The sequence below is a fragment of the Toxotes jaculatrix genome, chromosome 5 (genome assembly GCF_017976425.1).
Source record: "Toxotes jaculatrix isolate fToxJac2 chromosome 5, fToxJac2.pri, whole genome shotgun sequence".
NCBI classification, from domain to species: domain Eukaryota; kingdom Metazoa; phylum Chordata; class Actinopteri; family Toxotidae; genus Toxotes; species Toxotes jaculatrix.
This window is the reverse complement of record NC_054398.1, coordinates 15,217,977-15,238,180: the sequence shown is the minus strand read 5'-3', so window position 1 is coordinate 15,238,180 and position 20,204 is coordinate 15,217,977. Positions and strand designations below refer to the sequence as shown.

The following is a 20,204-nucleotide window of genomic DNA, read 5'->3' as shown; positions in this document are numbered from 1 at the left end:
AAGTCAAAACTTTTTTTGACTTTTTTTGTCTGATTTTGACGCCTTACTATGTATGCTATGACGTTTTTCGTGACATTTTGAGGTCTAAAAAAATTTTGACTTTTTTTGTCCTATTTTGACGCCTTACTATACTTTGACGTTTTTTATGACATTTTGAGGTCCAAAAAATTTTTGACTTTTTTTGGCATTTTTTGACGCCTTACGGCCGTATGACGTTTTCTATGACATTTTGAGGTCCAAAAAATTTTGACTTTTTTTGGCATTTTTTGACGCCTTACTATACTATGATGTTTTTTATGACATTTTGAGGTCCAAAAAAATTGTGACTTTCTTTGGCATTTTTTGACGCCTTACTATACTATGGCGTTTTTTATGACATTTTGAGGTCCAAAAAAATTTTGACTTTTTTTGGTCGATTTTGACGCCTTACTATACTATGACGTTTTCTGTGACATTTTGAGGTCCAAAAAAATTTTGACTTTTTTGGCATTTTTTGACGCCTTACGGCCGTATGACATTTTTTATGACATTTTGAGGTCAAAAAAATTTTGACTTTTTTTGGCAATTTTTGACGCCTTACTATACTATGACGTTTTTTATGACATTTTGAGGTCCAAAAAAATTTTGACTTTTTTTGTCCGATTTTGACGCCTTACGGACGTATGACGTTTTTTATGACATTTTGAGGTCAAAAAAATTTTGACTTTTTTTGTCCCATTTTGACGTCTTACGGACGTATGACGTTTTTTATGACATTTTGAGGTCAAAAAAAATTTAGACTTTTTTTGTCCGATTTTGACGCCTTACGGACGTATGACGTTTTTTATGACATTTTGAGGTAAAAAAAATTTTTGACTTTTTTTGTCCGATTTTGACGCCTTACTATACTATGACGTTTTTTATGACATTTTGAGGTCCAAAAAATTTTTGACTTTTTTTGTCTGATTTTGACGCCTTACTATGCTATGACGTTTTTCGTGACATTTTGAGGTCTAAAAAAATTTTGACTTTTTTTGGTCGATTTTGACGACTTACTATACTATGACGTTTTTTATGACATTTTGAGGTCAAAAAAATTTTTGACTTTTTTTGTCCGATTTTGACGCCTTACGGACGTATGACGTTTTTTATGACATTTTGAGGTCAAAAAAAATTTTGACTTTTTTTGTCCGATTTTGACGTCTTACGGACGTATGACGTTTTTTATGACATTTTGAGGTCAAAAAAAATTTTGACTTTTTTTGTCCGATTTTGACGCCTTACTATACTATGACGTTTTTTATGACATTTTGGGGTCAAAAAAATTTTTGACTTTTTTTGTCCGATTTTGACGCCTTACTATACTATGACGTTTTTTATGACATTTTGAGGTCAAAAAAATTTTTGACTTTTTTTGTCCGATTTTGACGTCTTACGGACGTATGACGTTTTTTATGACATTTTGAGGTCAATAAAAATTTTGACTTTTTTTGTCCGATTTTGACGCCTTACTATACTATGACGTTTTTTATGACATTTTGAGGTCAAAAAAAATTTTGACTTTTTTTGGCATTTTTTGACGCCTTACTATACTGACGTTTTTTATGACATTTTGAGGTCAAAAAAAATTCTGACTTTTTTTGTCTGATTTTGACGCCTTACTATGCTATGACGTTTTTCGTGACATTTTGAGGTCTAAAAAAATTTTGACTTTTTTTGTCCGATTTTGACGTCTTACGGACGTATGACGTTTTTTATGACATTTTGAGGTCAATAAAAATTTTGACTTTTTTTGTCCGATTTTGACGCCTTACTATACTATGACGTTTTTTATGACATTTTGAGGTCAAAAAAAATTTTGACTTTTTTTGTCCGATTTTGACGTCTTACGGACGTATGACGTTTTTTATGACATTTTGAGGTCAAAAATTTTTTTGACTTTTTTTGTCCGATTTTGACGTCTTACGGACATATGACGTTTTTTATGACATTTTGAGGTCAAAAATTTTTTTGACTTTTTTGGTCCAATTTTGACGCCTTACTATACTATGACGTTTTTTATGACATTTTGAAGTCAAAACTTTTTTTTGACTTTTTTTGTCTGATTTTGACGCCTTACTATGTATGCTATGACGTTTTTCGTGACATTTTGAGGTCTAAAAAAATTGTGACTTTTTTTGTCCGATTTTGACGCCTTACTATACTTTGACGTTTTTTATGACATTTTGAGGTCCAAAAAATTTTTGACTTTTTTTGGCATTTTTTGACGCCTTACGGCCGTATGACGTTTTCTATGACATTTTGAGGTCCAAAAAATTTGTGACTTTTTTTGGCATTTTTTGACGCCCTACTATACTATGATGTTTTTTATGACATTTTGAGGTCAAAAAAATTTTTGACTTTTTTTTGTCATTTTTTGACGCCTTACTATACTATGATGTTTTTTATGACATTTTGAGGTCAAAAAAAATTTTGACTTTTTTTGTCTGATTTTGACGCCTTACTATGCTATGACGTTTTTCGTGACATTTTGAAGTCAAAACTTTTTTTGACTTTTTTTGTCTGATTTTGACGCCTTACTATGTATGCTATGACGTTTTTCGTGACATTTTGAAGTCAAAACTTTTTTTGACTTTTTTTGTCTGATTTTGACGCCTTACTATGTATGCTATGACGTTTTTCGTGACATTTTGAGGTCTAAAAAAATTTTGACTTTTTTTGTCCTATTTTGACGCCTTACTATACTTTGACGTTTTTTATGACATTTTGAGGTCCAAAAAATTTTTGACTTTTTTTGGCATTTTTTGACGCCTTACGGCCGTATGACGTTTTCTATGACATTTTGAGGTCCAAAAAATTTTGACTTTTTTTGGCATTTTTTGACGCCTTACTATACTATGATGTTTTTTATGACATTTTGAGGTCCAAAAAAATTGTGACTTTCTTTGGCATTTTTTGACGCCTTACTATACTATGGCGTTTTTTATGACATTTTGAGGTCCAAAAAAATTTTGACTTTTTTTGGTCGATTTTGACGCCTTACTATACTATGACGTTTTCTGTGACATTTTGAGGTCCAAAAAAATTTTGACTTTTTTGGCATTTTTTGACGCCTTACGGCCGTATGACATTTTTTATGACATTTTGAGGTCAAAAAAATTTTGACTTTTTTTGGCAATTTTTGACGCCTTACTATACTATGACGTTTTTTATGACATTTTGAGGTCCAAAAAAATTTTGACTTTTTTTGTCCGATTTTGACGCCTTACGGACGTATGACGTTTTTTATGACATTTTGAGGTCAAAAAAATTTTGACTTTTTTTGTCCCATTTTGACGTCTTACGGACGTATGACGTTTTTTATGACATTTTGAGGTCAAAAAAAATTTAGACTTTTTTTGTCCGATTTTGACGCCTTACGGACGTATGACGTTTTTTATGACATTTTGAGGTAAAAAAATTTTTTGACTTTTTTTGTCCGATTTTGACGCCTTACTATACTATGACGTTTTTTATGACATTTTGGGGTCAAAAAAATTTTTGACTTTTTTTGTCCGATTTTGACGCCTTACTATACTATGACGTTTTTTATGACATTTTGAGGTCAAAAAAATTTTTGACTTTTTTTGTCCGATTTTGACGTCTTACGGACGTATGACGTTTTTTATGACATTTTGAGGTCAATAAAAATTTTGACTTTTTTTGTCCGATTTTGACGCCTTACTATACTATGACGTTTTTTATGACATTTTGAGGTCAAAAAAAATTTTGACTTTTTTTGGCATTTTTTGACGCCTTACTATACTGACGTTTTTTATGACATTTTGAGGTCAAAAAAAATTCTGACTTTTTTTGTCTGATTTTGACGCCTTACTATGCTATGACGTTTTTCGTGACATTTTGAGGTCTAAAAAAATTTTGACTTTTTTTGTCCGATTTTGACGTCTTACGGACGTATGACGTTTTTTATGACATTTTGAGGTCAATAAAAATTTTGACTTTTTTTGTCCGATTTTGACGCCTTACTATACTATGACGTTTTTTATGACATTTTGAGGTAAAAAAAAATTTTGACTTTTTTTGTCCGATTTTGACGTCTTACGGACGTATGACGTTTTTTATGACATTTTGAGGTCAAAAATTTTTTTGACTTTTTTTGTCCGATTTTGACGTCTTACGGACATATGACGTTTTTTATGACATTTTGAGGTCAAAAATTTTTTTGACTTTTTTGGTCCAATTTTGACGCCTTACTATACTATGACGTTTTTTATGACATTTTGAAGTCAAAACTTTTTTTTGACTTTTTTTGTCTGATTTTGACGCCTTACTATGTATGCTATGACGTTTTTCGTGACATTTTGAGGTCTAAAAAAATTGTGACTTTTTTTGTCCGATTTTGACGCCTTACTATACTTTGACGTTTTTTATGACATTTTGAGGTCCAAAAAATTTTTGACTTTTTTTGGCATTTTTTGACGCCTTACGGCCGTATGACGTTTTCTATGACATTTTGAGGTCCAAAAAATTTGTGACTTTTTTTGGCATTTTTTGACGCCCTACTATACTATGATGTTTTTTATGACATTTTGAGGTCAAAAAAATTTTTGACTTTTTTTTGTCATTTTTTGACGCCTTACTATATTATGATGTTTTTTATGACATTTTGAGGTCAAAAAAAATTTTGACTTTTTTTGTCTGATTTTGACGCCTTACTATGCTATGACGTTTTTCGTGACATTTTGAAGTCAAAACTTTTTTTGACTTTTTTTGTCTGATTTTGACGCCTTACTATGTATGCTATGACGTTTTTCGTGACATTTTGAAGTCAAAACTTTTTTTGACTTTTTTTGTCTGATTTTGACGCCTTACTATGTATGCTATGACGTTTTTCGTGACATTTTGAGGTCTAAAAAAATTTTGACTTTTTTTGTCCTATTTTGACGCCTTACTATACTTTGACGTTTTTTATGACATTTTGAGGTCCAAAAAATTTTTGACTTTTTTTGGCATTTTTTGACGCCTTACGGCCGTATGACGTTTTCTATGACATTTTGAGGTCCAAAAAATTTTGACTTTTTTTGGCATTTTTTGACGCCTTACTATACTATGATGTTTTTTATGACATTTTGAGGTCCAAAAAAATTGTGACTTTCTTTGGCATTTTTTGACGCCTTACTATACTATGGCGTTTTTTATGACATTTTGAGGTCCAAAAAAATTTTGACTTTTTTTGGTCGATTTTGACGCCTTACTATACTATGACGTTTTCTGTGACATTTTGAGGTCCAAAAAAATTTTGACTTTTTTGGCATTTTTTGACGCCTTACGGCCGTATGACATTTTTTATGACATTTTGAGGTCAAAAAAATTTTGACTTTTTTTGGCAATTTTTGACGCCTTACTATACTATGACGTTTTTTATGACATTTTGAGGTCAAAAAAAATTTTGACTTTTTTTGTCCGATTTTGACGTCTTACGGACGTATGACGTTTTTTATGACATTTTGAGGTCAAAAATTTTTGACTTTTTTTGTCCGATTTTGACGTCTTACGGACATATGACGTTTTTTATGACATTTTGAGGTCAAAAATTTTTTTGACTTTTTTGGTCCAATTTTGACGCCTTACTATACTATGACGTTTTTTATGACATTTTGAAGTCAAAACTTTTTTTTGACTTTTTTTGTCTGATTTTGACGCCTTACTATGTATGCTATGACGTTTTTCGTGACATTTTGAGGTCTAAAAAAATTTTGACTTTTTTTGTCCGATTTTGACGCCTTACTATACTTTGACGTTTTTTATGACATTTTGAGGTCCAAAAAATTTTTGACTTTTTTTGGCATTTTTTGACGCCTTACGGCCGTATGACGTTTTCTATGACATTTTGAGGTCCAAAAAATTTTGACTTTTTTTGGCATTTTTTGACGCCTTACTATACTATGATGTTTTTTATGACATTTTGAGGTCCAAAAAAATTTTGACTTTTTTTGGTCGATTTTGACGCCTTACTATACTATGACGTTTTCTGTGACATTTTGAGGTCCAAAAAAATTTTGACTTTTTTGGCATTTTTTGACGCCTTACGGCCGTATGACATTTTTTATGACATTTTGAGGTCCAAAAAATTTTGACTTTTTTTGGCAATTTTTGACGCCTTACTATACTATGACGTTTTTTATGACATTTTGAGGTCCAAAAAAATGTTGACTTTTTTTGGCATTTTTTGACGCCTTACTATACTTTGACGTTTTTTATGACATTTTGAGGTCCAAAAAAATTTTGACTTTTTTTGGCATTTTTTGACACCTTATGGCCGTATGACGTTTTTTATGACATTTCGATGTCAAAAAATGTTTTGACTTTTTTTGGCATTTTTTGACGCCTTACTATACTATGACGTTTTTTATGACATTTTGAGGTAAAAAAAAATGTGTACTTTTTTTGGTCGATTTTGACGCCTTACTATAGTATGACTTTTTTATGACATTTCGATGTCAAAAAATTTTTTGACTTTTTTTGGTCGATTTTGACGCCTTACTATACTATGACGTTTTTTATGACATTTTGAGGTCAAAAAATTTTTTGACTTTTTTGTCATTTTTTGATGCCTTACTACACTCTGACGTTTTCTATGACATTTTGAGGTCAAAAAAATTTTTGACTTTTTTTGGCATTTTTTGACGCCTTACTATACTATGACGTTTTTTATGACATTTTGAGGTCAAAAAAATTTTTGACTTTTTTTTGTCATTTTTTGACGCCTTACTATACTATGACGTTTTTTATGACATTTTGAGGTCAAAAAAAATTTTGAATTTTTTTGGCCGATTTTGACGCCTTACTATACTATGACGTTTTTTATGACATCTTGAGGTCCAAAAAAATTTTGACTTTTTTTGGCATTTTTTTACGCCTCACGGCCTTATGACGTTTTTTATGACATTTCGATGTCAAAATTTTTTTTGACTTTTTTTGGTCGATTTTGACGCCTTACTATACTATGACGTTTTTTATGACATTTTGAGGTCAAAAATTTTTTTGACTTTTTTTGTCCGATTTTGACGCCTTACTATACTATGACGTTTTTTATGACATTTTGAGGTCAAAAAATTTTTTGACTTTTTTTGTCCGATTTTGACGCCTTACGGACGTATGACGTTTTTTATGACATTTTGAGGTCAAAAAAAATTTTGACTTTTTTTGTCCGATTTTGACGTCTTACGGACGTATGACGTCTTATGACATTTTGAGGTCAAAAACAATTTTGACTTTTTTTGTCCGATTTTGACGCCTTACTATACTATGACGTTTTTTATGACATTTTGAGGTCAAAAAAAATTTTGACTTTTTTTGTCCGATTTTGACGTTATTACTATACTATGACGTTTTTTATGACATTTTGAAGTAAAAAATTTTTTTGACTTTTTTTGTCCGATTTTGACGCCTTACTATACTATGACGTTTTTCATGACATTTTGAGGTCCAAAAAAATTTTGACTTTTTTTGGCATTTTTTGACGCCTTACTATACTATGACGTTTTTTATGACATTTTGAGGTCCAAAAAATTTTTGACTTTTTTTGGCATTTTTTGACGCCTTACGGCCGTGTGACGTTTTTTATGACATTTTGAGGTCAAAAAAATTTTTGACTTTTTTTGGCATTTTTTGACGCCTTACTATACTATGACGTTTTTTATGACATTTTGAGGTCAAAAAAAATTTTGACTTTTTTTGTCCGATTTTGACGTTATTACTATACTATGACGTTTTTTATGACATTTTGAAGTCAAAAATTTTTTTGACTTTTTTTGTCCGATTTTGACGCCTTACTATACTATGACGTTTTTCATGACATTTTGAGGTCCAAAAAAATTTTGACTTTTTTTGGCATTTTTTGACGCCTTACTATACTATGACGTTTTTTATGACATTTTGAGGTCCAAAAAATTTTTGACTTTTTTTGGCATTTTTTGACGCCTTACGGCCGTGTGACGTTTTTTATGACATTTTGAGGTCAAAAAAATTTTTGACTTTTTTTGGCATTTTTTGACGCCTTACTATACTATGACGTTTTTTATGACATTTTGAGGTCCAAAAAAATTTTGACTTATTTTGGCATTTTTTGACGCCTTACTATACTATGACGTTTTTTATGACATTTTGAGGTCAAAAATTTTTTTGACTTTTTTTGTCCGATTTTGACGCCTTACTATACTATGACGTTTTTCATGACATTTTGAGGTCCAAAAAAATTTTGACTTTTTTTGGCATTTTTTGACGCCTTACTATACTATGACGTTTTTTATGACATTTTGAGGTCCAAAAAATTTTTGACTTTTTTTTGGCATTTTTTGACGCCTTACGGCCGTATGACGTTTTTTATGACATTTTGAGGTCCAAAAAATTTTGACTTTTTTTGTCCGATTTTGACGCCTTACGGACGTATGACGTTTTTTATGACATTTTGAGGTCAAAAAAAATTTTGACTTTTTTTGTCCGATTTTGACGTCTTACGGACGTATGACGTCTTATGACATTTTGAGGTCAAAAACAATTTTGACTTTTTTTGTCCGATTTTGACGCCTTACTATACTATGACGTTTTTTATGACATTTTGAGGTCAAAAAAAATTTTGACTTTTTTTGTCCGATTTTGACGTTATTACTATACTATGACGTTTTTTATGACATTTTGAAGTAAAAAATTTTTTTGACTTTTTTTGTCCGATTTTGACGCCTTACTATACTATGACGTTTTTCATGACATTTTGAGGTCCAAAAAAATTTTGACTTTTTTTGGCATTTTTTGACGCCTTACTATACTATGACGTTTTTTATGACATTTTGAGGTCCAAAAAATTTTTGACTTTTTTTTGGCATTTTTTGACGCCTTACGGCCGTGTGACGTTTTTTATGACATTTTGAGGTCAAAAAAATTTTTGACTTTTTTTGGCATTTTTTGACGCCTTACTATACTATGACGTTTTTTATGACATTTTGAGGTCAAAAAAAATTTTGACTTTTTTTGTCCGATTTTGACGTTATTACTATACTATGACGTTTTTTATGACATTTTGAAGTCAAAAATTTTTTTGACTTTTTTTGTCCGATTTTGACGCCTTACTATACTATGACGTTTTTCATGACATTTTGAGGTCCAAAAAAATTTTGACTTTTTTTGGCATTTTTTGACGCCTTACTATACTATGACGTTTTTTATGACATTTTGAGGTCCAAAAAATTTTTGACTTTTTTTGGCATTTTTTGACGCCTTACGGCCGTGTGACGTTTTTTATGACATTTTGAGGTCAAAAAAATTTTTGACTTTTTTTGGCATTTTTTGACGCCTTACTATACTATGACGTTTTTTATGACATTTTGAGGTCCAAAAAAATTTTGACTTATTTTGGCATTTTTTGACGCCTTACTATACTATGACGTTTTTTATGACATTTTGAGGTCAAAAATTTTTTTGACTTTTTTTGTCCGATTTTGACGCCTTACTATACTATGACGTTTTTCATGACATTTTGAGGTCCAAAAAAATTTTGACTTTTTTTGGCATTTTTTGACGCCTTACTATACTATGACGTTTTTTATGACATTTTGAGGTCCAAAAAATTTTTGACTTTTTTTTGGCATTTTTTGACGCCTTACGGCCGTATGACGTTTTTTATGACATTTTGAGGTCCAAAAAATTTTTGACTTTTTTTGGCATTTTTTGACGCCCTACTATACTATGATGTTTTTTATGACATTTTGAGGTCCAAAAAATTTTGACTTTTTTTGTCCGATTTTGACGCCTTACTATACTATGACGTTTTTCATGACATTTTGAGGTCAAAAAAAATTTTGACTTTTTTTGTCCGATTTTGACGTCTTACGGACGTATGACGTTTTTTATGACATTTTGAGGTCAAAAAATTTTTTGACTTTTTTTGGTCGATTTTGACGCCTTACTATACTATGACGTTTTTTATGACATTTTGAGGTCAAAAATTTTTTTGACTTTTTTTGTCATTTTTTGATGCCTTACTACACTCTGACGTTTTCTATGACATTTTGAGGTCAAAAAAATTTTTGACTTTTTTTGGCATTTTTTGACGCCTTACTATACTATGACGTTTTTTATGACATTTTGAGGTCAAAAAAATTTTTGAATTTTTTTGGCCGATTTTGACGCCTTACTATACTATGACGTTTTTTATGACATCTTGAGGTCCAAAAAAATTTTGATTTTTTTTGTCATTTTTTGACGCCTTACTATACTATGACGTTTTTTATGACATTTTGAGGTCAAAAAAATTTTTGAATTTTTTTGGCCGATTTTGACGCCTTACTACACTATGACGTTTTTTATGACATTTTGAGGTCAAAAAATTTTTTGACTTTTTTTGTCATTTTTTGATGCCTTACTACACTTTGACGTTTTCTATGACATTTTGAGGTCAAAAAAATTTTTGACTTTTTTTGTCCGATTTTGACGCCTTACGGACGTATGACGTTTTTTAAGACATTTTGAGGTCAAAAAAAATTTTGACTTTTTTTGTCCGATTTTGACGTCTTACAGACGTATGACGTCTTTTATGACATTTTGGGGTCAAAAACAATTTTGACTTTTTTTGTCCGATTTTGACGTCTTACTATACTATGACGTTTTTTATGACATTTTGAAGTCAAAAATTTTTTTGACTTTTTTTGTCCGATTTTGACGCCTTACTATACTATGACGTTTTTCATGACATTTTGAGGTCCAAAAAAATTTTGACTTTTTTTGGCATTTTTTGACGCCTTACTATACTATGATGTTTTTTATGACATTTTGAGGTCCAAAAAATTTTTGACTTTTTTTGTCCGATTTTGACGCCTTACTATACTATGACGTTTTTTATGACATTTTGAGGTAAAAAAAAAATTTGACTTTTTTTGTCCGATTTTGACGTCTTACAGACGTATGACGTTTTTTATGACATTTTGAGGTCAAAAAAAATTTTGACTTTTTTTGTCCGATTTTGACGCCTTACTATACTATGACGTTTTTTATGACATTTTGAGGTCAAAAAAATTTTTGACTTTTTTTGTCCGATTTTGACGTCTTACTATACTATGACGTTTTTTATGACTTTTTGAAGTCAAAAATTTTTTTGACTTTTTTTGTACGATTTTGACGCCTTACTATACTATGACGTTTTTCATGATATTTTGAGGTCCAAAAAAATTTTGACTTTTTTTGGCATTTTTTGACGCCTTACTATACTATGACGTTTTTTATGACATTTTGAGGTCCAAAAAATTTTTGACTTTTTTTGGCATTTTTTGACGCCTTACGGCCGTATGACGTTTTTTATGACATTTTGAGGTCAAAAAATTTTTTGACTTTTTTTGGTCGATTTTGACGCCTTACTATACTATGACGTTTTTTATGACATTTTGAGGTCAAAAAATTTTTTGACTTTTTTTGTCATTTTTTGATGCCTTACTACACTTTGACGTTTTCTATGACATTTTGAGGTCAAAAAAATTTTTGACTTTTTTTGTCCGATTTTGACGCCTTACGGACGTATGACGTTTTTTAAGACATTTTGAGGTCAAAAAAAATTTTGACTTTTTTTGTCCGATTTTGACGTCTTACGGACGTATGACGTCTTTTATGACATTTTGGGGTCAAAAACAATTTTGACTTTTTTTGTCCGATTTTGACGTCTTACTATACTATGACGTTTTTTATGACATTTTGAAGTCAAAAATTTTTTTGACTTTTTTTGTCCGATTTTGACGCCTTACTATACTATGACGTTTTTCATGACATTTTGAGGTCCAAAAAAATTTTGACTTTTTTTGGCATTTTTTGACGCCTTACTATACTATGATGTTTTTTATGACATTTTGAGGTCCAAAAAATTTTTGACTTTTTTTGTCCGATTTTGACGCCTTACTATACTATGACGTTTTTTATGACATTTTGGGGTCAAAAAATTTTTTGACTTTTTTTGTCCGATTTTGACGTCTTACGGATGTATGACGTTTTTTATGACATTTTGAGGTAAAAAAAAAATTTGACTTTTTTTGTCCGATTTTGACGTCTTACTATACTATGACGTTTTTTATGACTTTTTGAAGTCAAAAATTTTTTTGACTTTTTTTGTACGATTTTGACGCCTTACTATACTATGACGTTTTTCATGATATTTTGAGGTCCAAAAAAATTTTGACTTTTTTTGGCATTTTTTGACGCCTTACTATACTATGACGTTTTTTATGACATTTTGAGGTCCAAAAAATTTTTGACTTTTTTTGGCATTTTTTGACGCCTTACGGCCGTATGACGTTTTTTATGACATTTTGAGGTCAAAAAATTTTTTGACTTTTTTGCATTTTTTGACGCCTTATGGCCGTATGACGTTTTTTATGACATTTCGATGTCAAAACATTTTTTGACTTTTTTTGGTCGATTTTGACGTCTTACTATACTATGACGTTTTTTATGACATTTTGAGGTCCAAAAAATTTTGACTTTTTTTGTCCGATTTTGACGCCTTACTATACTATGACGTTTTTTATGACATTTCGATGTCAAAAATTTTTTTGACTTTTTTTGTCCGATTTTGACGCCTTACTATACTATGACGTTTTTCATGACATTTTGAGGTCCAAAAAAAATTTTGACTTTTTTTGTCCGATTTTGACGTCTTACGGACGTATGACGTTTTTTATGACATTTTGAGGTCAAAAAAAATTTTGACTTTTTTTGGCATTTTTTGACGCCTTACGGCCGTATGACGTTTTTTATGACATTTCGATGTCAAAAAATTTTTTGACTTTTTTTGGCATTTTTTGACGCCTTACTATACTATGACGTTTTTTATGACATTTTGAGGTCCAAAAAAATTGTGACTTTTTTTGGCATTTTTTGACGCCTTACTATACTATGGCGTTTTTTATGACATTTTGAGGTCCAAAAAAATTTTGACTTTTTTTGGTCGATTTTGACGCCTTACTATACTATGACGTTTTCTGTGACATTTTGAGGTCCAAAAAAATTTTGACTTTTTTGGCATTTTTTGACGCCTTACGGCCGTATGACGTTTTTTATGACATTTTGAGGTCAAAAAAATTTTGACTTTTTTTGGCAATTTTTGACGCCTTACTATACTATGACGTTTTTTATGACATTTTGAGGTCCAAAAAAATGTTGACTTTTTTTGGCATTTTTTGACGCCTTACTATACTTTGACGTTTTTTATGACATTTTGAGGTCCAAAAAAATTTTGACTTTTTTTGGCATTTTTTGACACCTTATGGCCGTATGACGTTTTTTATGACATTTTGAGGTCAAAAAAATTTTTGACTTTTTTTTGTCATTTTTTGACGCCTTACTATACTATGACGTTTTTTATGACATTTTGAGGTCAAAAAAAATTTTGAATTTTTTTGGCCGATTTTGACGCCTTACTATACTATGACGTTTTTTATGACATTTTGAGGTAAAAAAAAAATTCGAATTTTTTTGGCATTTTTTGACGCCTTACAGCCATATGACGTTTTTTATGACATTTCGATGTCAAAAAATGTTTTGACTTTTTTTGGCATTTTTTGACGCCTTACTATACTATGACGTTTTTTATGACATTTTGAGGTAAAAAAAAATGTGGACTTTTTTTGGTCGATTTTGACGCCTTACTATAGTATGACGTTTTTTATGACATTTTGAGGTCCAAAAAAATTTTGACTTTTTTTGGCCGATTTTGACGCCTTACTATACTATGACGTTTTTTATGACATTTTGAGGTCCAAAAAAATTTTGACTTTTTTTGGCCGATTTTGACGCCTTACTATACTATGACGTTTTTTATGATATCTTGAGGTACAAAAAATGTTTGACTTTTTTTGGCATTTTTTGACGCCTTACGGCCGTATGACATTTTTTATGACATTTCGATGTCAAAAATTTTTTTGACTTTTTTTGGTCAATTTTGACGCCTTACTATACTATGACGTTTTTTATGACATCTTGAGGTCCAAAAAAATTTTGACTTTTTTTGGCATTTTTTGACGCCTCACGGCCGTATGACGTTTTTTGTGACGTTTCGATGTCAAAAATTTTTTTGACTTTTTTTGGTCGATTTTGACGCCTTACTATACTATGACGTTTTTTATGACATTTTGAGGTCCAAAAAAATTTTGACTTTTTTGGCCGATTTTGACGCCTTACGGACGTATGACGTTTTTTATGACATTTTGAGGTCAAAAATTTTTTTGACTTTCTTGGTCCGATTTTGAAGCCTTACTATACTATGACGTTTTTTATGACATTTTGAAGTCAAAACTTTTTTTGACTTTTTTTGTCTGATTTTGACGCCTTACTATGCTATGATGTTTTTCGTGACATTTTGAGGTAAAAAAAAATTTTGACTTTTTTTGGTCGATTTTGACGCCTTATTATACTATGACGTTTTTTATGACATTTTGAGGTCAAAAAAATTTTTTGACTTTTTTTGTCATTTTTTGACGCCTTACTATACTATGACGTTTTTTTATGACATTTTGAGGTCCAAAAAATTTTTGACTTTTTTTGGCATTTTTTGACGACTTACGGCCGTACGACGTTTTTTATGACATTTTGAGGTCCAAAAAAATTTTGACTTTTTTTGGCATTTTTTGACCCCTTACTATACTATGACGTTTTTTATGACATTTTGAGGTCCAAAAAAATTTTGACTTTTTTTGGCATTTTTTGACGCCTTACTATACTATGACGTTTTTTATGACATTTTGAGGTAAAAAAAAAATTCGAATTTTTTTGGCATTTTTTGACGCCTTACAGCCATATGACGTTTTTTATGACATTTCGATGTCAAAAAATGTTTTGACTTTTTTTGGCATTTTTTGACGCCTTACTATACTATGACGTTTTTTATGACATTTTGAGGTAAAAAAAAATGTGGACTTTTTTTGGTCGATTTTGACGCCTTACTATAGTATGACGTTTTTTATGACATTTTGAGGTCCAAAAAAATTTTGACTTTTTTTGGCCGATTTTGACGCCTTACTATACTATGACGTTTTTTATGACATTTTGAAGTCAAAAATTTTTTTGACTTTTTTTGTCCGATTTTGACGCCTTACTATACTATGACGTTTTTCATGACATTTTGAGGTCCAAAAAAATTTTGACTTTTTTTGGCATTTTTTGACGCCTTACTATACTATGACGTTTTTTATGACATTTTGAGGTCCAAAAAAATTGTGACTTTTTTTGGCATTTTTTGACGCCTTACTATACTATGGCGTTTATGACATTTTGAGGTCCAAAAAAATTTTGACTTTTTTTGGCATTTTTTGACGCCTTACTATACTATGACGTTTTTTATGACATTTTGAGGTCAAAAAATTTTTTTGACTTTTTTTTGGCATTTTTTGACGCCTTACTATACTATGACGTTTTTTATGACATTTTGAGGTCAAAAAAATTTTGACTTTTTTTGGCATTTTTTGACACCTTATGGCCGTATGACGTTTTTTATGACATTTCGATGTCAAAAAATGTTTTGACTTTTTTTGGCATTTTTTGACGCCTTACTATACTATGACGTTTTTTATGACATTTTGAGGTAAAAAAAAATGTGGACTTTTTTTGGTCGATTTTGACGCCTTACTATAGTATGACTTTTTTATGACATTTCGATGTCAAAAAATTTTTTGACTTTTTTTGGTCGATTTTGACGCCTTACTATACTATGACGTTTTTTATGACATTTTGAGGTCAAAAAAATTTTTGACTTTTTTTGTCATTTTTTGATGCCTTACTATACTATGACGTTTTTTATGACATTTTGAGGTCAAAAAAATTTTTGACTTTTTTTTGTCATTTTTTGACGCCTTACTATACTATGTCGTTTTTTATGACATTTTGAGGTCAAAAAGAATTTTGACTTTTTTTGTCCGATTTTGACGTCTTACGGACGTATGACGTCTTTTATGACATTTTGAGGTCAAAAAGAATTTTGACTTTTTTTGTCCGATTTTGACGCCTTACTATACTATGACGTTTTTCATGACATTTTGAGGTTAAAAAAAATGTTGACTTTTTTTGGCATTTTTTGACGCCTTACTATACTATGACGTTTTTTATGACATTTTGAGGTCAAAAAGAATTTTGACTTTTTTTGTCCGATTTTGACGCCTTACTATACTATGACGTTTTTAATGACATTTTGAGGTCAAAAAAATTTTTGACTTTTTTTGGCATTTTTTGACGCCTTACTATACTATGACGTTTTTTATGACATTTTGAGGTAAAAAAAAAATTCGATTTTTTTTTGCATTTTTTGACGCCTTACAGCCATATGACGTTTTTTATGACATTTCGATGTCAAAAAATTTTGACTTTTTTTGGTCAATTTTGACGCCTTACTATACTATGACGTTTTTTATGACATTTTGAGGTCCAAAAAAATTTTGACTTTTTTTGGCCGATTTTGACGCCTTACTATACTATGACGTTTTTTATGACATTTTGAGGTCCAAAAAATTTTTGACTTTTTTTGGCCGATTTTGACGCCTTACTATACTATGACGTTTTTTATGACATATTGAGGTCCAAAAAAATTTTGAATTTTTTGGGCATTTTTTGACACCTTACTATACTATGACGTTTTTTATGACATTTTGAGGTCATAAAAAATTTTGACTTTTTTGGCCGATTTTGACGCCTTACTATACTATGACGTTTTTTATGACAAAAAAGTCAAACATTTTTTTTGGCCGATTTTGACGCCTTACTATACTATGACGTTTTTTATGACATTTTGAGGTCTAAAAAAATTTTGACTTTTTTTGGCATTTTTTGACCCCTTACTATACTATGACGTTTTTTATGACATTTTGAGGTCAAAAAAGTTTTTGACTTTTTTTGGGCGATTTTGACGCCTTACTATACTATGACGTTTTTAATGACATTTTGAGGTCAAAAAAAATGTTGACTTTTTTTGGCATTTTTTGACGCCTTACTATACTATGACGTTTCTTTATGACATTTTGAGGTCCAAAAAAATTTTGACTTTTTTTGGCATTTTTTGACCCCTTACTATACTCTGACGTTTTTTATGACATTTTGAGGTCAAAAAAATTTTTGACTTTTTTTGGCCGATTTTGACGCCTTACTATACTATGATTTTTTTTATGACATTTTGAGGTCATAAAAAATTTTGACTTTTTTGGCCGATTTTGACGCCTTACTATACTATGACGTTTTTTATGACAAAAAAGTCAAAAATTTTTTTTGGCCGATTTTGACGCCTTACTATACTATGACGTTTTTTATGACATTTTGAAGTCAAAAAATTTTTTGACTTTTTTTGGCCGATTTTGACGCCCCACTATACTATGACGTTTTTTATGACATTTTGAGGTCAAAAATTTTTTTGACTTTTTTTGGTCGATTTTGACACCGTACTATACTAGTACTACTATTTTTCTCCCTATGATTTGTCGGCTAATTTGACCCCCTGAACGTGCTCAAAAACTCACCAAACTTTGCCCAAAAGTTCTTGTTTGACACTTTCCGTGCAACCGAGTGCGGCCAAACGGCTCTGTATCGCCCTCTAGAGTGTGAAAATATTCCAAGTAAGACCCACGGACTTGACATTCAGTACAGAGATGCACCACGTTCATACGATTAAAAAAGTCTCTTGGAAGTTTTATGATGTACAGGAAGTCCACTATTTTTGAAAAATGCAACCATTCTGTGTTTGGCACAGCTTGTACTTTAACAAACTCGTCCTAGGAGAATGGTCCGATCATGCTGAAAATTACTCTGTTTGCTCTTAAGGCCTTAGTTGAAGTAAAGTGTTACTGAAAACACAATGAACAGTTCACAGTGAGGGTTGTCTTTAGTATTCATGAGTGCTATATAAACATGACTTTTGACTACATTTGTGCCCTCTTTTTGTGTAAAATTTCTCTTACGCTACATTGTCCAGTCTCGCTAAATTGCCATTCAGGTCAAGTTGAACTGCAAAGAAATCCGCCTTTGAACTGCCAGGACAACTAGTGTTGCACAAAAGTGCTTCATTAAAGTAAATGTTTGAACATGTCTCTGACTTTGTCTTGTATTTCCTTGAACACATAATTAGGGAAATGAATAAAAAGCTGTATGACAGTAATGACGGGCTTCGCTCTGCTTTGGCTAGTGAAGTGGTTGCAGCTAAAAGGAGGGTAAGTCCCTTGTTTGCTGATGTCACATTTCCTCATACTCACTGGCTCTCCATCAGATAGAAGCTGACACTAAATTGTTTTCACTAGTTCAAGTGTAAAAGTTTGCTCCCTGACATACCTAATCTGCTCAACAGCTGTCTCCCCAAAATGAAATCCCGGCCCGAAGGATGAAACCCCTCCGACAGAGCACACTCAACCACAGCAGGTATATAAAGTTGTTTTTTTTTTTTTCACACCTCTGTGAATCTGTGGATTGATCTCGGTGAATTAAATTGTCACAGCTGAAGCCTCTGTCTGTGTGTGTGTTGGGTGCTTTGGTGCAGGTCGGAGCCGGATCCCAGCAAAACGACATACTCTCATGTGGCCACCTGGGCGGATAAGTACCTGGACAGTGGAGTCTCTCTGCCGATGGACACAGCTGAGAGCTCAGGCAGTGATTTTGACAGCGATGACAGCAGAGGCTCTGTGGAAACGGTACACTACAGTTACTCCTACGTCCCGTCTGATGTGGAGGTCAGAATATACATTGGGTTCAAATATTAGATCACATAATGTCAATATGCTGCTGAGCTCTTGGGACTTTAAATAAATATTTTCCTTTTTCTGTTACAGATATCAGAAGTCAAATCTGAAGCTGCAGCATCAGTGGCTCCCAGCAGGGCGAGCTCTATCGCATCATCCCTACGAAGACGTTTGTCTGCATTTTCCACAAAGGTAAAATGATTTAGCCTTTTGATGTATATCAAAACATCTAGACACCAAGACTCTATTTCAGTGTGAAGCAGCTTCAAACTACATGCTATAGTTACTGAAATGCTGTAAAAATGAATTACACATAGCCTTGACATAAAATTCAACCATCTTTTGACCTGCAGATAACAAATTCAATTTCACCAAAAAAATGTTGACTAATAATAAATAAAAATAATGAATTTAAAGAATTCCCATTTGAAACTGGGTAAGGTTTGTCATATTTTGTTCATACATGCAGCCATTAGAAGCAGACATCGAGGAAACTGAGGAACCTGCTCCAATGTACCGTCTGGTTTTAGCTGGAGACGCCGGAGCTGGAAAGTCCAGTTTCATGCTGAGACTGACACTGAACGAGTTCAGAGGAGACATGCAGACAACGCTGGGTGGGTGCCACAGCAAACACATCCCATTTAATAAACCAAAGACACATTCTTGATTTCAGACATCTGAATCTGCTTTCTTGTCCTTAGGAGTCGATTTCCAAATGAAGAGGATGCTGGTGGATGGAGAGAAGACGAGCCTGCAGATATGGGACACGGCTGGGCAGGAGAGGTACTGCACTGACTCTCATAGCGTTTCTCAAGGAAGTAGCAACAGGGAAAACACGGTGTTGTCAATTAAAACCGTGTCAACATGTAACTCAAAAACAGAAAGTGCTCTAGGCTAAAAATAGTATTGTATTTCTTTTTTCTTTAGGTTCCGCAGCATTGCCAGATCTTATTTCCGTAAAGCTCATGGCGTCCTGCTGCTCTACGATGTTACTTCAGAAACCAGCTTCCTTAACATCAGAGCGTGGGTGGATCAGATTCAGGTAACTGTGACTGACATATGGTGAGTGAATGACACCGAATAACCCCGCCTTAAAGCAGGAATTTGTTGTTTTTATACAGGATTCAACAGACGAGAAAATCCCCATGTGTGTTATTGGAAACAAGGTGGACCTCCGAGAGCAGCTTGCAGAGGGAAGCTGTGTGAGCACTTTGCACGGAGAGAAGTTGGCCAAGGTGTGTAACTTTTCATTCCACCTGATCGGAGAGTGTTTATACAGATACCCGACCTCCCAGGTGTCTAAATAAACTGACTGCACTCAGGTATGTCAACGCTTTGCTTGCAGGCATACGGCGCCTTGTTCTGCGAAACGAGTGCCAAAGAGGGATCCAACGTCGTCGAGGCTGTGCTTCATCTAGCAAGGTAGGAGGCCAGACAGAGAGAGTTAGAGTTTAAAGTGTTTTTCCGTCACACACCATGGCA

At 32.0% G+C, this 20,204-nt stretch overlaps 1 protein-coding gene across 2 annotated transcripts in view; it reads left to right on the top strand.

The window, feature by feature from the left end:
• The window catches only part of zgc:162879 (ras and EF-hand domain-containing protein), a 34,782-nt gene that overhangs the window by 13,822 nt on the left and 756 nt on the right, over positions 1–20,204 (top strand). The window contains exons 8-16 of one of the 2 annotated variants that reach the window (XM_041037525.1): positions 18,119–18,200; positions 18,335–18,405; positions 18,524–18,674; positions 18,813–18,914; positions 19,192–19,336; positions 19,424–19,505; positions 19,650–19,764; positions 19,844–19,957; positions 20,068–20,144. In XM_041037525.1, the coding sequence (XP_040893459.1) occupies positions 18,119–18,200; positions 18,335–18,405; positions 18,524–18,674; positions 18,813–18,914; positions 19,192–19,336; positions 19,424–19,505; positions 19,650–19,764; positions 19,844–19,957; positions 20,068–20,144 (939 nt within the window). Of the gene's footprint in view, positions 1–18,118; positions 18,201–18,334; positions 18,406–18,523; positions 18,714–18,812; positions 18,915–19,191; positions 19,337–19,423; positions 19,506–19,649; positions 19,765–19,843; positions 19,958–20,067; positions 20,145–20,204 lie in introns of both variants that reach the window. The other variant, XM_041037524.1, reaches the window with a different exon arrangement.